This window comes from Lepidochelys kempii, chromosome 6, assembly GCF_965140285.1.
Source record: "Lepidochelys kempii isolate rLepKem1 chromosome 6, rLepKem1.hap1, whole genome shotgun sequence".
Lineage (NCBI taxonomy): Eukaryota > Metazoa > Chordata > Testudines > Cheloniidae > Lepidochelys > Lepidochelys kempii.
Window position 1 is genome coordinate 52947479 of NC_136385.1, and position 22368 is coordinate 52969846.

The 22368-nt window shown below is 42.1% G+C and overlaps 1 protein-coding gene across 6 annotated transcripts in view; it reads right to left on the reverse strand.

The window, feature by feature from the left end:
• SLC1A2 (solute carrier family 1 member 2) overlaps positions 1-22368 on the reverse strand; it is a 118425-nt gene that overhangs the window by 17177 nt on the left and 78880 nt on the right. For all 6 annotated transcript variants that reach the window (XR_012159391.2, XM_073347976.2, XM_073347974.2 and 3 more), the window contains 4 exons: positions 20218-20344; positions 13809-14042; positions 9208-9402; positions 4954-5088 (listed from right to left, as the gene is read on the reverse strand). Coding sequence is in view for 5 of the 6 variants with exons in the window: in XM_073347976.2 (XP_073204077.1) it covers positions 4954-5088; positions 9208-9402; positions 13809-14042; positions 20218-20344 (691 nt within the window). In the remaining variant the exon portion in view is untranslated. The remainder of the gene's footprint in view (positions 1-4953; positions 5089-9207; positions 9403-13808; positions 14043-20217; positions 20345-22368) is intronic.

Genomic DNA, 22368 nt, shown 5'->3' on the forward strand with positions numbered 1-22368 from the left:
AGGTGAGGAGATGCCTCAATCTATCTGTGTCTGTTAGTAGACAAGAAAAGACATTCAACTAAGCTAACGGCACAATGTTTCAGAACTATTCACTTTAGACTGGGCTAGATTGACTTAACGGAAACACGGAGTGTGAAATCCTGGCCCCACTGACTCCCATTGACTTCAGTCAGGATGATTACATCCAGAGAAGAAGGATGGGTAAAGAGAGAAGGTTCCATTCATTTTTTTCTTAAAAACAATAGACCAAATTATGTTGATTACAGTGGTATGACCCCACTGAAGTCAATAGGGTTGCATCAGTGTAAATAAGAGGAAAATTTGGCCTAGTAAATTATTTGTGCAGCATATCGACTTCAATGTAGCCTGAAACATGAATTCTGAAATGAAGACTGAGAAAGGGAGTCAACCTGGCTTCTGCTGAGATACAGCAAATATTTTGGGAACACAAGGAGTCTCTCTCTCTTCCAACTACCCAAAATACTTAGTAATGTCAAGATCAGAAGAATCAACACATGGTTGATGGCTGGGTCAGCAATGATGAAACCCAGAGATCTGAAGAAGAAAGGATTTCTCATACTTATGTTATTTCTCTTGTAGAATCAGATCCAGCTCCCATTGACTTTTATGAGAGTTGGATCAGGCTCATAGGTCTGACTCTGTATTCCACTCACTCCAGTATAAATCAAAGTTAGCAGCACTGGAGGCAATAAAGTTATACCACTATATGAGTGAGAGGAGAAGCGGGTCCACCAAGTGGTGTTGGGTGTTATTATTAATACTAGCATGTAAAAAGACGTTGTCCCTTCCAAGGAGTTTCTTGACTAGATACTCTAGATCCTAGAAATGATCCTAAAAAGGAGATTAAATAAATTCTTCAAGGCTCCCACTGACTCAAAAAGTGACATGCTTAACTTGCCTTCATCTTGTTGGCACTTAGGGGAATAGCTACTTCTGTTTTTCATATTTCATTCTACTTGAGTTTACATTCTAGAGACAGACCTAAGCAATAACATTCAAATCTCAACTTTCCCAAGGAATGTGGGCCTAAGCATTTTGAATTTAGACCCATGTTACACAAGCTACAGAAAAGATTCAGATGTCATGCAGACTTTACCAGTTGTGTTTCTGAATGTAGGTGTCTGCTTTAGATGTTGGATCTGAGCAGTTTTCCCAGTGCAAAGTACTTCCGCACCTGGGCCCATGGTATGGCATTTGCTAAGCTGGTCAGTCTCACAGCTGGAAGGTAGCCAGCTCTTGGCTACAGCTAATGATGCTGGATTCATTCCAGATGTTGGCATATAATGCTTTCCTATTAAATGTCACCACTGTGTTTTGTTTAGTTTTAAACTGAGAGAGTTGTGAAAGCTTGGTAAATTTGCCTGATAAAGTTCTGTGTGTCTGTCTTTCTACCCAATCTCTCTGTAAAAGAGAGGGACCAATGAGGATATGATCTGCTCTAGATCCAGAACTCCCTTAAGCCTCAATTTGAGGGGATGGAGAGTCAAGGCTGAGATCCAGTCAAAACTCAGGTTTGCATGTGAGTGTTCTGAAATTGTGAAAGCTGTTTTCTGTGAGATTTCAGCCTAATCCTGTCAAATCAGGTTATTTTGTGATCTTTCCTTTCATCTTGAACAATAAAAAGCTCACAAGATGAGCCATTTTTGCAAGATTTTTTCTAATTTGACCTGAAATGCCAGGATAATTGCTATTCTTAAAAGATTTCTACTGTATTGATTTGCATCCAGTTCCAAGACAAGTTCCAGATATCAGGCTCATCATGATTGTTTGTACCTGTATCCATCTCCTGTATTTATATCTATCACTCAGTCAGTTAATAGAGAGCCTGATTCTGATCTCACACAGAAGTTAATGGATTTACACTGGTGTAAAACTAGCATAAGCGAGGTCAGAATCAGGCCCTGAATGTTTCATTAGCTTTATCAGCATGACAAGATATACAGAACTTGCCTCCTTTTTTTCTCTCTTGAGCCTTGACACTAAGCCTGCTGAATTGGAATTAATTTGCAAACTGGATACAATTAACTTAGGCTTGAATAGAGACTGGGAGTGGATGTGTCATTACACAAAGTAAAACTATTTCCCCATGTTTATTTCCCCCCCTCCCCCTGCCCCCGCTCCTCAGACCTTCCTGTTAACTGCTAGCAATGGCCCACCTTGATTATCACTACAAAAGGTTTTCTCTTCCCCCCACCCCCCGCTCTCCTGCTGGTAATAGCTCATCTTAAGTGATCACTCTCCTTACAATGTGTATGATAACACCCATTTTTTCATGTTCTGTGTGTATATAAATCTCCTCACTGTATTTTCCACTGAATGCATCCGATGAAGTGAGCTGTAGCTCACGAAAGCTTATGCTCAAATAAATTGGTTAGTCTCTAAGGTGCCAGAAGTACTCCTTTTCTTTTTGCGAATACAGACTAACATGGCTGCTACTCTGAAATAAGCCTCTGATATTATCACTATGGATTCCACTGTTGCTTGTCAGGCCAAAGAACCCCAAAGCCCTCCCAGTCTGGGAGAAGGTTCCAGGCTTGTCTTTCACTTGGAAACAATCCTGTAACATTCCTTTCAGAGGTTCCTTCTCTGACTCTGGCCTTGTCTATACTAGCAAGCTTCATAACTGGGATTCACCACCAACACAGCTTCATGGCACAGGCATTGCTACTCCCCTGTCGTTTAACCCTCCTCCGAGCAGGGCTAGATGACACAGAGGTAAAATCGTCTGAGCCCTGCCCACACTGTAGCTCCCACCAGTGGAGCAGCACTACTCATGAATTACGGCTCTGAGGTTCGCTAGTGTAGGTAGGGCTTAAAATGACATTTCCCTAAGAACCCAAACAAACCACATGCTGTATTTACGCATCCTCCTACCAGTAGCAGAACGCTATCTACTTGGCCTATTTTGAGTTCCAATGAAAACATATATTTAAAACCTGAACATGGACCTCTGCTTGTCCTTCCACTCCTAGCTGCAAATTCCTACGCCGCTTTCCTGTTTTGAGCCATGACTTCACCAATATATTTAAAACCACATAATATCCTCTTTTCCCTTCGCCAGCTGCCTGCTGAGCCCCACCCTGGTTCCCCATTCTGAGCTATGATTTCACACAATTACAATATATTTTTAAAAATCATGTTTTCCCTTTGCTTGCCCCAGCTGTAAATTCCTGCCTCATTTTCCCCTATAACTGGGACTGGAGCTGTGAACTGTTCTTAGACACTGGTGTGTCACAGACAGGGTGATACGCTGGCTGTAATTGAAGAAAATCCCTCATCTCAGATCTAGCAGATATATCACAGAAGGATGGCTAAAGGAGCTATGTTACGGTGTGGATTGAGACCTTGAATGCTTCCCAATACGGCAACAAGGGCCAATGGCAACAAGGGATAAATAGCATATTATGTCACTAAAGTTTCAAAGCCAAATACTCAGCCCTGCTAAGCCCCTTCTGCATAACTCCAATGGCACAACGCACTGAAGATGCGTCAGTTGGGCTACTGGGGATTCCCCTGGCCTGGGGACATCAGTAAGTGGTATAAAGCTGCATAGCTAGAGTTACACTTCTTCCCAGCATTACTGCCTGCAACCTTATAGCTTAGGCTGTGTAGTGGTGTGCTGAAGCAGGAAAGGCAGTGACCGGAGAGAACTGTGCTCCAGTAATTCAGGCTGATGTAAAGGTTTCTAGGGGTCTGTCACCAATCAGTGCAACTTAGAGGAGCCCTGGGACTGCTCTAAGTTGTGTTGATGGGCTGAACTGGTCCCTGGGAACTCTGTGGCAAGGTGGCACAAAGATATCTACACCTCCAAACTAAAATGCACCTAAGGATCTAACTCTGGGTGTATTATTATTGTTATAATTATTAATGGGGCTTCTAAATCCCAGAGGTGAGGGACAGAAAGCTCTGGGAGAAGGGTGGAACAGGTTGATGTCTCTTGGCTGACTATCTGCAATGGCACTGAAAGGACTCTAACTCCAAGACCCTGAGGTTGATAGGTAGGTAAGGTCATATTTTAGAGAATTTCCTGGTAAAAACTGACCAGGAATTTCCTTCCATTTTCCAGTCTGCTTTCTCATTTCATTCAGTTTGTGGGCTCCTTTAGGACATTCATCCTACAGTGTCTTTGTTGAGAAGAATTTTATGAAGAAACCTGATTCTATTAGGAATGTAGAACTTGCTATGCTGGATCGATCAGTGGTCCATCTCATCTGTAGCTCCATAAGTACCTGATGCTTCAGAGAAATATGTAAGACTCCTATAGCATAACAGACAACTATTATCATGGGGGTAGGGTGGGAGGATTTCTTCCTAACCTCAAGCAGTTGCCTGAAGCACTTTCATTCTAGCTAATGTAACTGGAGATTATATTATTAATACAAATGCCCAATGCCATATAAAATCCTTCTGTTCTAGACAGACATCATTGCAGTGTAATCCACAGACTCAGTACCCATCCCTCAATTTAGACAAGAATTATAATAGGGAAACATAAAAGCAGAGATGAATAACTGTTATTGAACTGTGTTTGTAGTTTGGAACAACAGCTTGGAAGGTTACGTATCTCTAGGGAATGTAGTGGCTTTGGCAGGAGTCTGTGAGTCAAGCCTCTTAGGGACAGAACCTCAGCTGGTATATGTTGTCATAGCTCCATTGAAGTCAACTGACTTCAATGTAACTATGGCAAGTTACATCAGCCACAGTTTAGATCTGCCCTTTAGGTTCTATTTCTTGTTCTAATGCTGACTTAAGTGGCCCGTATCAAACCACTTCACCTATCTGTTCCCCACTTGCTCCATCTGTACAATAGGTATATTGTAGAGTGCTTTGAGATCCAGGATTGAAAGGTAGCAGAGAAGAGTAAATCATTATTTGTTACTTAAAGAAAGTACATGATGACTTCTTCGGAATCATGGAGTCACTATTACTTACAAGAGCCAGTCAACAGCAACAAGCAGACTGATGTCCTGAGTGGGGAGACCCACCGCGGTGAGGATGAGAAGCATGGTGACCAGTCCTGCACTGGGTATACTGGCAGCTCCAACACTTGCTAAGGTGGCTGTCAGACTGTAAGAATAAACACATTATTGGGTAACAACAAAGAGGGTGTAACTTTCAACGTGTACTCACTTGATCAAAACAAAAGGTTGGTTTTCACTGACATTTCCCAGAAAATACAGGGCTGCATAGCTACTAGAGATGAGATCAAGCCACAGTTTGGAGGATTCTGTTCCTCCACCAACTCCAATTTAAGAAAGTTCAGATCTGGGGGTTTTGTTCAGACTACTATAAAGATAAAGTCAATTTGCAACATTCCTACTGTTAGCCTGGTTTTGATTTTCAACCTTCTTCCCTACATTTCGGGGATGTTTGAATCCAGGGCTTTTGCCCAGATCCACATCCCCATTCCAACTGGAATTACTGCAGGCTGAATTTCCAGTGCAGTTCATTAATGTTAATTTATGGAACTTGCAGTTTGTATTGTGAGATAACGGTGTGGGGGAATTGGTTGTTATCAATAAGGAAATGGTGAAAGACTATGTCTCCTACAGTCACATGCTCCAAACTCTGGGAGCTTGTGATAAACCAAGCCCAGATACAAAGCTCTCTTGTTCTGGTTTGCAAAACCAACATTCAGCCAACTAGGTTTTGCAAATCCAAAGCCATGTCTGCTTTTGCTCCAATTAGTAGAATGTGAAAGTCAAGTACAGTGAATGTCTATGCTACAAATGCTGGAAGTTTGAAAAACCAGGCTACAGAGACACTGGGCATTCCTTTGTAGAATGGAAAATACATTAGGCAGTGAGGCAGCCAAGGAACAATAAAAAGTATAAAAGAAGTCTCTGTCTTTCTGAAATAGATCACACAATTTACTACTAAATTTGAGATGCTGTGAGTTCACCAAGGAAGATTTTAAAGTGCTTCCAATAAAGGGGTGGGGGAATAAGTGCCTCCATGGGGTAAATACTTGGCTACAGCCATGGTGCTAATGTGAGGACACAGCATTTGAGCCCCTACCATTTCCAGGATTATCATCTCCAAGGGGTAGGTTGCTTTGCCAGGTCTGGTTGTTGGGTTAAAGCAGAAATGCCAAAACGACAGATATGAGGTGCAAAAAGGAGAATTGCTAAGCCTGCCTGAGCCTGCATTTGGGTCATTTGAACCTAACCCCAGCATTGCTAGTTGGGTTTGGCAGATATAAGAGAACAACCTTCTAGCCATTTGCATTGTCATATCAGGACATAGTATGAGTGTCACAACACAAATGTCATCCCATCATATTGCACTGGGGAAAGAGTTGCTCTCTGCCAAACTCATTCAGATCTCAGACCAACATACATCAAGAATCATTCTGGGAAGTTCAGGGGGTCAACTGCACTAGTGTACACATGGTGCAAGATCTGAATCAGGCACAGTGAGTCAATTCTTTAGAGTAGGAGCAGGAGGAATAATTCAGGTTCACCAAGACTTGTGGTCAACAAGTTCCAGAACTTCCTCTGGCAGCAAATATTTTATTAGCAACTCACCACTAAAAAGAATGTTCTTATTTCTAAAAACTAAATTGTATTATTCAAGGTCCAACTTTGCAGCATCTGCCTTTGAGAGAAGCAGCCTAACCCCTTTAAAACCGTATGTTACTATTGTAAGTAACCTGCAGGAGGCAAAGAACTGGAAAATATGTTACTAATATAGTTGGGCAAGAAATGCCACACTAGAAATTCCAGTGCGGGCACTTCTTTATCCTGAAAAGGGGTTAGCTAAGACGAAGGTGGGTGGATTAGAGACACAAGGAAAAGGCAAACTTGGCAGCATTCATGTGTGGTTTGAATTATTATGATTCAAAATGTCAAGCTTGGTGCATCTGTCATATTTTCCATTGTAAATGAATTCAGCAGCAACAGTCATAACTTTACCATTCTCTTTTTTTAGTCACAGGATCAAATATGACTTTAAATTGGGTTACAGTAAAACATGCCAAAATTATACTAACCTAATTTAAATGTGCGTATTCCTTTTAGCTTCCAGATATTTCAACGTAGTTCTATATGTACTGATTTGACATAATAGGGATATATCTACTGTACTCGGGGTTAACGAAAGCACACTGAGGTAGAATTTAAGATCTACAGTCTCCAGTCTATTTTGCTGTAATGGTAGCTCAGGGGTGTCAAACTCATTTCATGTGACAGGACTGATCTGATACCCTGCCACTTGGAACAGTCAGCAAAAGTTATTAATATAGAAATAGATAAATATAAACCCTGTTGGTAGTTACTTACATCCCCCCTTAGACTTATCTGAAGTTTCCTTTTCTTTGACTTGCCTGGTTGGGGTACCTATTCTCCAGCTGGCAGGTAAGCTGTCTTCAGTGCCACTTCCCCTCACCCAGACATGTTCCAGCTTCTACCAGACTTGTACCCCTCTAGTGCCTCTTGAACATGACCAAGTGGTTCTACACCTGCACGTGAGATTTTGCTGGATTGCTGTGCCAGAGTCTGGACTATGGGGATATGAACTGAAGAGCACACAAGCGTTTTCCTCTCCAACTCCCCTGAGTGGACCCTGCTGGAGCACACTAAATGTCCCTTAGTGAGCATTGATGTAGTCCGGGTGGGGAGGACTGAATTAGGCCAGGCAGACCCAATTAACCAATTAAGTGGCAGACAGGAGAGAGATTTAGGCTAGGAGGCAGCCACTAATTGGAATCTAGCTCACCTGTGAGGGAACAGATGGGGCTTACATAAAGCCAAGAGACTGGCAACAAAAAGGAGGCTGTGGGGTGAAGAGTGGTGGTCTCTCTTCTTGAGAAAAAGAGGGTGAGGAATCCCAATAGGACCTAGTAGACCCTAGGAGAGAGGGACTTGACTAGTATGGGTGGAAGCAGAGTAGGAAGTAGTCCTAGGGCAAGAGCAGTAATGTTAGGGAAGCTGCAGATCTTGACTGCTTGGTAAAGAGCCCTGGGCTGGAACCCAGAGTACAGGATAGGCCTGGGTTCCCTTACCAACTAATCCTGCCAGAGTGGTATTGCCAGGGACAGTGAATTAGCAGACTGTTACAGGGGTAAGGCAGTGGATGTGAGGATTGTTGAATGCTATTTGTCTAGAGGTACCTAGAAAGTATCATACCCCGGAAGGGAAAACCACTTAGTGTCCTGTGCAGGAGGCTGAATCACAAAGGGGAAGCAGCAGCTCCTGGAGCAACAGAAGGGCTGCAGACAGAGAGTGAGGGAGTGCAGCTGCTGGAAAGGGGTGTTAGCTGAGCAGAACTAATCCCCAGAACAGCCTGGAGGAGGAGCTGTCAAGTGATGAGTAAAGTACCCTGTGACTCCTAGCCTTGCCTCTAGGAACTCAAGGGCTACATCAGTATTTGTGCCACAGCAACACTCATTGTAAATGTCGGCTGGGGAGGCATATATGGCCCTCTTCCCCGTAATCAAAGGGGCTGCCCAGAGCCAAACTGGCCCTAGGACAAGTTTAAAAGTGCATAAGGGCTGCTCTCATGTCTACTGGCAGATCCCAAGAAATCCCTCTGCTCATCTGGACTATGCCAGAATACATTACACAGCAGCCATCTCTCTTTGTCACCATTGCCCACTCACAGTCTGAAAATGCCTTGCACCAAGGCCATTATTTTTATTATTAACTGGCAAAATGAGAGGAAATAACACAAGCTAACCATATGCATATGGATACTTTTTATGGGAAAGTCTTTTTCTATTAGTACTCAGATGGACTTTCTAAATAATTAATGTCCTGTACCTACCTTGGAGCATCCCGCTACATTTAATTAAGTTTATTATTATGTTGGACAGACAAGACCATTGCCTTGCTCCTCGTGTTGTCATTTACTCCTGTGCAAAATGAGTTTAAAATGTTACTAACCCAGAAGTCACAAATGATGACACACAGTGCAAGGCAGTGGAGAATCTCTTTGGGAAGTCTTATGGCCTGTGTTAATACAGGAAGTCAGATTAGAGGATCACAATGGTCCATTCTGGTCTTAGAATCCATGAATTGAGGCCATAGCTATTTAACGGTCTTATCCATTCAATACCACTGTGAGAAGTCAAAGTCCATACATTTCACTGTATAAGAATCCATAGGCATTCAGAAGCCATCACTGCATCTTCATACTATACAGCCTTCTAAATCAAAGACCCAGTTTGCAGAAACATATAGAACCCACCTCACAGTGACTATCTGCCCACCATCCAACACAATTCCATTCATCTGTGCTATGAAGATGGCAGCAACTGCTTCATACAGGGCCGTCCCATCCATGTTAATTGTTGCTCCAACAGGCAGGACAAATCTTGTTACACGCTTATCAATACCCAAGTTTTCTTCAAGACAACGGAAAGTGACAGGTAATGTACCAGCACTGAAAAAATGAGCAAAGACAGGGTTACGTGGTACACAATATTCTTGCATGATGGTCATAGCAAAATTGCAATAGTTCTGGTCTTGTTCCATTTCCTTTCTCAAGTCCAATACATGCATTAAAGAACGTGCAACCAAATAGAAGTTACTGAATTCTATAGAAAAGACAAGCACAGCGCTTAATACGAGATTTTTAGTACCTAGAAAGCTGGCAACATTACATCTTTCCCTTCCTTTGCCAAATTTTGGTTTTTTCAATCCTCCTGTGGCCATAAACCTTTTTTCAATCAAGACATACTTCAGTATTAACTGGAGGTCAGATTCTGGGTCACACAGGGGCTAGCTGGACTTTCTACCCAATGTATGAATTATTTCTTGGATTTTTTTTCAAAGCACAGAGCCAAATGGTTTTTTGCAATGGGAATTAAAACCAATATTGAAGAGTCAAATTCTGCATCTCTTCAGTTGAGGAGGTGTTCTTTGCAGAGGAACCAGTGGCCTGTGTACTCCTCGTTCACAGAGCTTGGGGGACAGCAAGGTTGGCATTGAGGAACAGGTGCTTGTGTGGATCTACCCTGCCACCCCTCTGTAGGGGGCAGAGCAGGCTATTTCACCCATTAGGCCTGAGTATCCTCAGCAGAGTAGTTCCATAACCACTCTTTCTGTCTAGTGAGTTGAGATTCCTTCCTCTGCTGCCTAAGTGTGCTTAGCTCAGCTGAAGGATCTGCCTCTAGATTAATGAATCCAATTCAATTACATATATTGATGTAATTTTCATTTTCAGTGTTTGACTCTGATCCAACCTTCACTAAATGAACTTGGTTACATCCTGACCAGAGTCAACTCTGAAAATGAACACTGTTCTGGGGAAATTCCTGTAGAGCAGTTGCTCAATATAAAGATAGGTGAAACATGTCTGTACCAACTCATTTGCATACCCCCAGATGAGCTAATGGAAATTTCTCAAAGGTCATCCTGATTACTGTACCAATACTAGTTTTGGTCTGACAAGAATGTTTACTATTGCTTATAGTGAGCAGAACAAAGGGCTGAATTCACTAAAGTATACTGCAATAAATCCTTACTGCATATTGCATATACTGCCTTGCAACTTCAGTTTTTAACATTCAGTACTTAGTCCCCACAGTGACTCTCTGAAGTACAAAAATATAGATATCTCCATTTTACAGAAGGATAAAATGAGAAACCAAAAGATTAAGTGACTTCTTCAATATCACAGATGGAGTAAGAGTCTGAGGTCAATTTGGTTCTTGTATTCCTGGCTCACGGTCCTGTGCTTATAATGCCACCCTGCTCTTCTCACTTGCTGAGGGTTTTTTAAAAAGAGATCCATGAACCTGGTAAATAGGTTCAGCCAACTCTGTTCCGGCACCCATGTGGTTTAGTTATAACATGCAATGTTTTTTACCACAGCCAATCAAATATTCATTCTGTGATGTGACACAACTAGAGTATATATAAAAAATCAGAATAATCTCACTTCAAGATGGGAAATGTAAGGCATGTTCCCCCATGAGCTGCTTTAGTAGTCCATGTATAAGACTGCATGTATGGAGATGGCTGAATGTATAAAGGAGTACTCCCTGTTTTTTCACTCTGCTATGCTGTGCTGGCTTCCATGACAAAGGGATTTCCATATCTTACTCCTTAGAAAGGGAAAAACAGTTCTCTGACACACCATTGAAGTTCAGTTAAATAAGCTTCATTTTCTCCTCCATGAGTCACTTTTCACAACTTGGAGCAGAGATGAAAGTGTGTACATAGTAGTGGCCTACCTAGGGCTGCTGTAATTGACTCCTCCTGGTTTTGCCATTTACACTGAGGTGTTGCTTTGTCATTTGGAGGACAAGCAAGCCTTTTTCCCCTTAATTTTACTCTCTTTTTTAGCATAGATGAATTCCGTGCTCATGAATGGTGCCAGATTGACTGCCCCGGGGCTGGAAGTGATTTTTATCATCTCTGGAAGAAAGTGCAGGGTAGGTAGAAGCAGTACAGGATTCCCCATCTTGTCCTAACAATCTTAATCATGGTATGAGGAAGTGTTTGATTGTCCAAGAGTTTTGGCTTCTCAGTGAGGACCCCAAACAAGAGTGCCAGCTGCAATACTGTGATGTGATGTGGACACTTGTCTATAAGAATTTGGACTGAGAACTACTGAATCATTTCACACAGGCTCTGAATAGCTGTCAGATGTTAAAGACTTTCAATCACTGCTGACCCAGGTTATATGTGAACCAATGGGTGAGATCTGGCTGTAACACAGATTATTTTTCCTGTGGAAAATTGTGATTGTTTTGGTGATAAAACAAAACATTTTGGACATAACACAACAATTTTCAGCCAAAAACTTTTGGTTGAAAACTGAACATTTTGATTCAGAAATGCTGCCTGAGTGCCACATGGCTCCCAGGCCAGATATCTCCCATGATCCACCACAATCTCCTGTCTTGTTGAGCCATTGCAGTGCATCATAGAAGTCACCGGCTATGGTGCATCATGGGAGATGCAGTCTGGCTCTGGGGAAATAGGGACAAGACTTTATTTTAGTCAAACCCAATTTTCCATTGAAAACCAATGATCCCTAGCAAAAAGCACCATATCTTATTACCGGTTCCTGAGTCATCCAGTGTCCTACTCCCTTTCCATTTACTGATTCACAGATCTGTGCTCGATGAAGGACTAAACAATTCAGATCCTTATCCAAAGCCCTTTAGCCTGCCAAACATGGCCAAAAGACACAGAAAAATAGAATTTTCAATGAGATTTTGAGTATCTCCTTCCTTCTGATTGGGCAAAATTTAGTTCCCAGTCCTAATTTGCAGAGAGCTCATGGGATACCTGTTGTGTCCTTTTTGGTAGCGAAGAGCTGGGAGCTGAGTTCTTAAAAATATAAATAGAACTTTTACGTCAAAATGCACAGACAAACTCTGGTTCTCTAGGTCTCAGACTAACTAAACGGCTTGTGCTATTCAATATCATCACTCAAGGTATTCCTAAATTCCAATCTGGAGGAAGCAGGCATGGGTGGAACTGCTGGTGAGAGTGCAGGACCTTCATCTACCTCTTGTGTTCCCTACTTGTAACCTAGCATTGCAACTTCATTTAGAAGCAGCAATGTGAATATTGTGACAAATGTGAGACCTTGAAAACGTGGAAAATTCAAAATATTTCTATATTGAGATGTACCATAAGCTATGAGCAAAGGGATTACTCATAAATGTGTGTCTATATTTACCTTCATGAGATGGGGATTGTATGCTAGCTCCAAGGAGAAGGGTTACTGTGCCAGCCCAGGGAACTAAAATCAGCAGGGGTAACCACTGCAGATCCTGGGACAGATAAACAGCTCCAGAGAAGTACCACCTCTGGGGCAAATTGCACATACTGGTTCAGACCCAGTTCAAAAGGTGTGGCAGACAAAGTAAGGGCTTTTGGAACAAAGGGTCAGCCTGAACTGGCTGGGGGAGCCTCACTTTGATCCTCAAACTTTCATGAAACTGTAACCAAGAGGCAAAAGCCCTGCTGGAAGAGTGGGAAGCAGTGGAACCTGCCAGGGTCTTCGTGTGGAAGATGGGTAACACCTGGTAAGCTTAGCTTGCATGCAAATTGTTTGTTTCAGGATATATTTCTCTAATGCTTTTGCCCTAAAATAAATGTACTTTACTTTGTGAAAGCTGGCTAGTGATTGGTAAACACTGTCATAGCCCCTGAGAGACAGCGGAACTGCAGGTGCTAAACTGAGATCAGAGCTGTTGGGATAGTCTACGTGAATTGCAGGGGAACAGCAAGGCTAAATCCCTGGTCTGGAGAGAGAGGGATGTGGGTATCCACCCACAGACAGGTGCTTCTGGAGGCCTGCAATGTAAAGGGGCATACTTGAGTACACCACAAAGGAGGGCAGAAGTGCAGTTAACCCCAGAACTGTGACAAATATGTAGCCCTGTGACAATTATGGCTCTGTACATTTCCATTTAATAACTAATAACACTCATAGCATTTCATCCACAGATCTTAAAGTGCTTAACCAAGGTGGGTAAGTAACATTATCCCTATTTTACAGGGCAGGAAACTAAAGCACAGATGTTACCTTGTTTGCACAGTGAGTCAGGGGCTACTCAGGGAACAGAAGTCCAGTCCCCTGACATTCAGCCTGGGGCCACTATCCAGCCTCTATGCCACTATCCATACTGCCTCTCTTTAAGTCTAGAGAATGTGAGGTAAAGATTTTTTTTTCAAATAGAAATAAGGTGATCAAAAGCTGTTTACTGATTGGTATTAATGACAAAATAACTTTCTGGTAAAGGTCAGAACAGCAGCTGCATAATGTCTAAATGGCAGCTAATGAGCTGCTAAAATATAAATAAGGTGGCAGTTCACATGGAGTACCTGGAAGCTGTGCCTAGAGCTGTGATCCATGCCTGGAAAATGCCAGCAAGGAATGTGAAGGGGCTTTTCCTTGTTATCACGAAGTACAGTGAAGGCAAGAAGATCCCACCGTGGATGAGAAGGCCCACGATCACTGTTACCATGTACATTCCAAGTTGCCTGGCAACCACTTCTAAGTCCTTAATTGCAATGATTTTCCCGCAAATAAGGCAGGCAATGCCGAAAGGAGAGTACCTAGAAAAAAAAAAAACAGAACAGATGGAACTGATCCTTGCAGCATGCAGCCATAAAACCTGTGCACAAAAACATGTGGGACTATGGAGAGAGATCCAGGCTTCTAGACTGAACACTTTGAGATGTGAAGAGGACACAGAACTACTGAATGATGGTGGTTCAGTGGCTGTCCTTCATGCCTCTCTTAATATAGTATGAGTAAAGCCTATACAGAGGAACCTGCCATACTACAATACTTTAGGGGCCAAATCCTAAGGTTTTTACTCAATTTCTACTCAATTTTTTTTTACTCACCACCATTGAATTCAATGTATGTTTGCAGATTAAGGCTTTGGCCCTATAGTAATATCCCATAAGCAGGTAGTAACTGTACTATACATGCAAGTGTTTTGGATCTTTACTGAAGAATACTGTATTTTGGTTAAAATACTTAACTATTATGTAGTATTTTTCATCAAGTTCAGGTTTGAAATATTTGTTGAAGATAAATGATCTGACGTATCTAGCCATTTTTGCTGTGAGCCAATCTATTTTATGCTCATTGAATGGTTTCCACAAGCAGTTTTCAATCTATGGATTGTACATTAACTATATGCTTTCGATGGGGGGAGGGATAGCTCAGTGGTTTGAGCACTGGCCTGCTAAACCCAGGGTTGTGAAATCAATCCTTAAGGGGGCCATTTGGGATCTGGGGCAAAAATTGGGGATTGGTCCTGCTTTGAGCAGGGGGTTGGACTAGATGACCTCCTGAGATCCCTTCCAACCCTGATGTTCTATGATTCTATACCTGTGGTGTGTGATTGGTCACCTAAGTTACATGGTATTTCTTCTGCTCCTTGATTTTAAATGAGAATAACACATTTTGGTACTACATAATTTATAAGAACATAAGACTGGCCATACTGGGTCAGACCAAAGGTCCATCTAGCCCAGTATCCTGTCTTCCGCCAGTGGCCAATGCCAGGTGCTTCAGAGGGAATGAACAGAACAGGTAATCACCAAGTGATCCCATCCCCTGTCATCCATTCCCAGCCTCTGTTTGCCAGAAGCTGGAAATGGACAAGAACACCATCCCTGCCCATCCTAGCTAATAGCCATAGATAGGTTTATCTTCCATTAATTTATCTAGTTCTTTATTTAACCCTATTATAGTTTGGGCCTTTACAACATCCTCTGGCAAAGGGTTCCACAGATTGAGTGTGCATTGAGTGTGTTGTTCATTTATTATACTTCTAATAAATGACAAATAATGTGGATGAGGAATGCCTTCATGTCATGTGAATGTGAGTTCAGACAAGGTAACATTTACTCCACCTCAGGGGGATCAGTATAAAGTTTATAAGTCACTTCCATACATTTTTACCCTTGTCAGGAAGGTTTAAGTGGGACATAAATGTTGCATAGGTTTCGGCTGGGCTCCACTGCACAGGGATGAATTTAGTCCACATTGAAAAGCCTTTCCAAAACATTCATGTAAACAGTCACCGTTTGTGAAGATTCAATAAAGGGGATTTAAGAAAATCCTCATCATGTTTGAAGCAAGGAGACATTTTTCATTGTAAAGAATGTTTGCAAATGCTGGTTTGTGGTATTCATCTTGCTCAGCTTCTTTTTATAACATTCCTGCTGTGAGGAAACTGCACTTCTAGAGGAAGAGCAAACAATAAAATGTCCCTCCTGAATAAAATAGGGAGGGGTCTAAGTTTTCAAAAGTGGCTAGTGATTATGGGTGCCTAACTTGAGATGATTTGAAGGGATTTGAGTTTCAGAGGGCAGGTGCAAAGGGCTTTCTGAAAATCATGCTCTTTCAGTTTTCTCAGGTGTCGCACCCAAAAAATGACACCCTACTTTACTAGTCACTTAAAAATTTAGGCGTAATATTTCAAACCATTTCACCAGTTGCTGTGTAGTCTGTTTTTTCTATAAGATTCACCAAGGATAATCCCTGTAGAGGGATATACAGCATCACCACTGTAGTAAGATGTGGCCCTGAAACATAAGCCTTGTATCAGAGGCCCGGAATGAGGCCTGACGCCCCAACTAATGTAATGGTCAAGACTTTGCTAACATAAAGCAAAGTTAAGCTCTGAGCCAGAGGCAGGCCCTGCTCACAGAAGTTGGCAAGAAGGTGGCTGCTAATTGCACATATACAAATCTATAAGGTATAAAGTCCTAAAAGAATGAACGTGTGCCAGGATGGCACCAGAACATTCTGGTACGAACACATTCCACAGAAATAATGAGGAACAGGCTGACCCATCCTAAGGACAGGGTCAAAAGGCTAATATAATGGATAGAGTTGTTTGTTCGAACCAACATGTACCAGGAGAGAGGCAGCACCCTAACACATAGAGGGGTTGTACCTCAATACGTCAGGAGTGATGCGTAACTTGTTTGTACCTGTGTAAAAGAATGCATCCCTGAGTGGATGTCTGGAGTGTCCTGCCACTGACTGAGCTGCGTCCATTGTCAGGAAGCACATATGTACTAGCAGAACCGTAGACATCTGATCCAGGGAGTTAGAGACTGTGTTTCGTTTGGCAATAAACCTGGCTGGGCGCCTTTGTGCCTTATTGGAGTCTGTGGTCATTGGGGGTTCTCTTGAGATCTGCTGTGTCAGCTATCTGCACAGAGCTGGGGTAGCACACAGAGGGAACACACGCATTCAGCCGACTGTTATCAACATTGAACAGAGCAGAGCACCACAATGGTGATGTCTGACAACACTGGTGACTCCGACCACTGATCTGGTGAGTAAGCGAGCTGTCCGCTATAGGACTCGTGATCTAAGATGACAGAAAACCGCGAGCTAGGGAACCCCCTTAACCTCTCCCTGCAAATCCCCACAGAGTTTCAAAAATATAATGGGGAAGAAACATGTAATATAATTTGTAAAGCTAGGGCAGAGACTGTAGCCTTAAAATGTAAAATATTGCAAACTATAACCATGGCTGTTAAATGGTTAAAACAGCATGCCACAAAAAACACTGCATCCTAACTGAGGCACATGTTATTCAAAAACATTTTGTTCAATTGTCAGAGGTCACCGGTGTGGTGCTCTGCTCTGTTCAATGTTGATAACAGTTGGCTGTATGTGTGTGTTCCCTTTGTGTGCTTCCCCAGATATGTGTATATGTGAAATTTGCAGCTGCCTTCTTGCCAATTTCTGTGAGCAGGGCCTGACTCTGGCTCAGAGCTTACCTTTCCTTTATGTTAGCAAAGTCTTGACCATAACTTTAGTTTGGGGCCTCAGGCCTCATTCTGGTCTCTGATACACAACTTATGTTTCAGGGCCTCCTCTAACTACATTCTCCCACTTTTTTTCTTTTTATGAAGAGGAGGTTTACCTATTGTCCCGGAAAAGCATAATGCATGGACTAAAGATAACCCAGTGGGCTATTATGTGGTTACCTTATTTTACCATCCATACACTCATGCCCCACCTGTCTTTTTTAGTCTGCACATTCCCTCATACGACTGATATAGAGATTTTATTATCCAATTATTTTTAGTCCCTTATGGTAGGCCTAGGAATGTTAGGCCCGGGACCATGACTGAGGAATGTAGTATGATGATTGAGCCTTAGAGGCACTCCCAAATAATTAATATATATGAATAATATGGATATGGCGTACATATTTGTAGTGTATATTTGTATAGTATGTATGTGTGCATATGACACCACCTTATAGCCAAGCATAACCGTGTTTTCCAGTCTGGCATTGAACTCTGGCCCTTTTACTTCAGTGACACAGATAGAAACACACTCCTGTTAGGGCATTGCAGTTATCACCAGTATCATCATTAGTAGTAGGCTGAGTGTTTTGAAAAACTGAGATAGGCATTTTTATAGTGTGTTCCACAGTATTATGTATATGAGAAGTAAAAACAGAAATTTGGAGTAGGGACACTACAAATGAGGCCTTTATATATAAATGTCTTGTAATTAGTTACTACCCAGTACTGTGCATTCATGTTATGGGTTACCCTTACTGCTGGCTGTCACCCTCTGGTAAGCTATGCTGGGCAGGAAACAGGAATGGCTAGCTTCTCTGTTCCATGGTTTGCATTGCCCCTTGATACACCAGTAGTTGATGTAGATCCAGTTGTTTTTATGGATGTTGTTTTTCAGAAAGCCTACTGAATGGACAGTAACCAATTTCTCAAATATTGCTGTGTCAGGATTTAGTATTGGTACCCAAACAACCAGATGCCCAACTTTATTTTATGTTCTTATGGCTCATAAGAGTCTCAAATCACTGGAATTGCTCGAGGGCCTGGAGCTTTCTTCACAAAGAAATTTTAAATAGCTGGCATGATGACACCTCTGTATAAAGGAGGAAAGTTTTTATCTTTATGAACACAAAAAGCTGATTCTCGTCTCCTGCAACAATAACTTTAAAAATTCTGGGCCAAGATGAATAAGAGGTACTGCTGGTATCGCTCAGTCTCCCTCCTCTAGGACAGAGGAACGTGCACTTCATCAATGAAAAACTAATGTTGTTCTACTGGTAAGGCTCTAGTTATTACAACTCTGAAACCAACAGAAGCTTTACATTACTGATTAGACCAACATAAGTTTTGCCCTGGGTGTGCTGGCCAGTACTGCTTAAATGGAATATTGGTAAGCCCGGTTTCTTGGAGAATTTGAAGAATTATATTCATTGCTGGTCTATACATTAGAGAGCACCAGATTATAATAAATGCTGCAATCAAAATGTCTTTCCTCGCTAAAGCTACACTGTCGATTTGTGGTGAGGGACCAGACTGAAAAATAGATAGACTGTAGGAAAATGAGCCTGTCATTATCCACCGTCTCACACAGGTAAGCATCATTCTTATATAGTGCCTTCCACCTGAAACCTCAAATCGGTTACATTCCAGGCCCTAATGAATAGCACCCCAATGGGCTTAATTCATTTAAATCACATAGGGAGGCATATTTTAGTGCTGTGACTAAAAGGAAGTCAAACTTCCAGGGGCACCAGGGGGTCATGGAGAGCAGGGAGTCTTGTTGCATATGTTGCAATGGTGTGGCCAGTTCTATTCTTGCACTTCACAGCGGCTGGCAGTCAGTACATAAGGGACATGGGACTAATCCTGACACAAACAAATGCTAACCCAAAGTGGTATGTGAATTAAAGCTGCCAGAAACCCTAGAGTGTTCGCTCCTGGCATTCCCCACCACTGCTAGCCAAGGTATGACATTGTCCTGTGCTGAGTGGGTGAGTGAAGGGGCTTTTTGCTTCCTCTCTCGCTCTGGTTCATTAGTGCAGGACCCACAACGTACCAAAAGCAATAGGTTTTATGCCAAATGCTGTGGAGCATGTTCTGTTCTGAAAGGCTATCTGTAGATGACACAGGCATGCTTGGCACCTGTATATAAACAGTAAATAGCTCTGGGGCAATTCTCAAATAAGTGATACAAAAGGAAAAAAATCCTGCTCAAGAAATGTAAACAAGGCCTCCATCCCAACTGGCTGGAGTCACTCTGTTGCTGGGACGTGGAAGGGAAGTTGTTTTGAATGGGCAGGCCACACACTTTCCTAGCGAGACAACTCAGTTCAGTGCCTCTTATTCTGCTGATTTTATAGAATGCGAACTTTGCATGTGGACTCAGAGGCTATGGGAGGAGACTTTCGTATATTGACGCAAACCATTGGAATCTCATTTTGGTGGAATGCATATTTTGGGCAAGCCAATTTTGCTGTAGAACACTGGAAATAGAGCATGCCTCTTGGCTCCTCTGTAATTATACCTTTGAGCCTACGGTTTATTATTATGCTAGACTCACAGGAGAAGCTTAATGTTATGTTTTGAAGGGATGTTTGTTTTTTACTGTAGTGAACCACTAGAATAAATGTGATATTTTTACACTAGAGCTAAAGGTCTTAAGCTGGTGCCTGCATGTCTTGGAGCCCTGTATGCAGAAAATGACAGCATGCCTGTCATCTTCAGAAATGTTTCAAAATGCACCTTAATTATCACCCCACCCCACACCCAAAAGGAAACAATGTTATTCTAGTGGTGCCGTCTTTGTCATGGTTTAAAGAACCAACCCAGTGAGCCGAAATCTTTAGTTGTATGGATTGCCAATAAAATATAATGTGTCCAGTCTGTGGCAGGATTTGTCTTGTGTGTTTTTTGTATCTTAGAAGTTACGATATTGACTTACCACATGATCATAGTCACTAGTTTCATTACAATCTCATTCAGGATGCTGAAGAAATCCACCATCATTTTGGCTTGCTCTCCCATCTTCCCCATAGCAACGCCAAAAGCAATGAAGAACCCTATCAGGCCTGTCGGAGGAATCACACCACAGAGAACCACCAGTTAGGACGTATGTTTTTTGGTCTGAGTCTCTGCAGCTATGTCAGAATAAAGTCACCCTGTTAATTCAACCTTCAACCAACTGCACTGTATTTCATAGCTGAAATGCTTTATCTCTTGTTAATGTGATCTTGTGCTAAACTTCCACAATGAAAACCAGGAAGTATTCTTCATTTTCTACTAGCCTATACATTCCAGGGCATAGAGATTGTTTTTTCTTATATTATGTCATAATATAGCACCTAGATTAATCAAATAAAATAATAGTTAATTAATTTACAGTATTTGATTTGATTCAGTTTGAAAGTAGGGGTACTGAGTCTCCATTGCATGGCCCCTTTACACTGCTCTTGTCTGTTCCTTTGGTTGACCGGTCCACCAAAGGAACACTCATAACATAGGCTTCAGTATGCCATACAGACTGCAGAGGCCTCACAGGCCTGGCAAAGGGGTGTGGCCAGACTCCGATTAGCTCTGGCTGCCATAATACCTTCTAGGGGCCATGTCCAGCTTTACCTAAGTTTAGAGCAGCCCTGATGCGGTTCTACCTTGTACAGGGGCCAACCTCAGAATACAGTGAGGTTCAAAGGGAGCATCCCTTCCCCATATCTCAACACACACAATTTTTGTCACTAGTTCAACCAAAAGGAATAATTGGGGTTTTATCTTTCCCTGTCTTAAAATATAGATATACATATTAAGGGACTAATGCTGCTCCAGATGAAATGATCGGGAGTTTTCCCTTTAAATCCAGTGGGAGCAGGAGCAGACCCTATTGTAATATAACAAAGGAAATTGTAACTGTTTTAAAAAAATGGAGGAAACTCTTGGATATTAGAAAACCAAACAGAGAATCAACTGAGTGAATGAGTACGCTAGGGACTATTTGATGATCTATATATGCTGTTTAGGATTAGTGTGCTCTGATGCAAGGCTTTGCTACCTGGGAATTTGCAGGGATCAAGAAAAAGTTCTAAAGCTCAGCAACCCTCAAGAGATTGAGCTGTGAGACATGATGAGAGTTTAGCATTTACCTAGTGTGTGAGCTCAGTTGGGAATTTCCCTTGTCAAAAAGCTAAGTAAGTCCCATTAGGATACAAAAACAGAGGAAGAAAGTGGTTGCAGATGTCAGAAATGACCAACTTGGCTATCTAAAAAAACTTACTCATTACTATGCGGGTGTTGTACTTGAGTATCACGAGTAGAAATAAAGGATGCATGTCTGTGTGTGCTGTAGAGCATGGAGGGATGTGTTGCTGATAAACTCTTAAATAGTCACTGACCAAGTAATTTCCTGGAATCCCAACTGTGGTCAGAAAATGTTAGTAGGGTTTTTTTGGTCCACTTAATGCCAAACTGGCAGTCACATTACTCATAGCACTCAAATTTGTTTGTGTTTGCTCGAATTTGCCCAGCAACTTTAACTCATGCAGCTATGAGGCCAATCCCCCTACATTTTCATTTTTCTTATAACCCCCCCGACATATTATGTCATCATGGGCCAAACTACTGTAGTAATGGTATCATGTAAGCTAGTGTTATTGGACCATTACTATATAAAACGGTAGTAGATTTATTTTCTTCTGCTTCAGCAATGTATTGGCCTTTCGGTCCCTCTTGTTGTTAATAAAAAGAACAGGAGGACTTGTGGCACCTTAGAGACTAACAAATTTATTAGAGCATAAGCTTTCGTGAGCTACACCTCACTTCATCGGATGCATTGTCAGTAGGATACAATTTCCTCCAAAACCTAGTACCAAATCTAATGTATCTCTCATATTATCCCTATTGTCTAGTGAGCCCGGTAGCATTCTGGCTTGGAATGATATGTACACATATATAGTAAGTGTGGATATGTGTTCAAACAGCACACATTTATGGCTGGGTTGTTATCTGGACTATACACAGGGGAGTAAGCAGGAGCAGGAACCTTCCTTAAGCCCTGGCGTGGCTAATAGGACCACGTGTCTCGGTGCATAGGTGCATGTCTGCC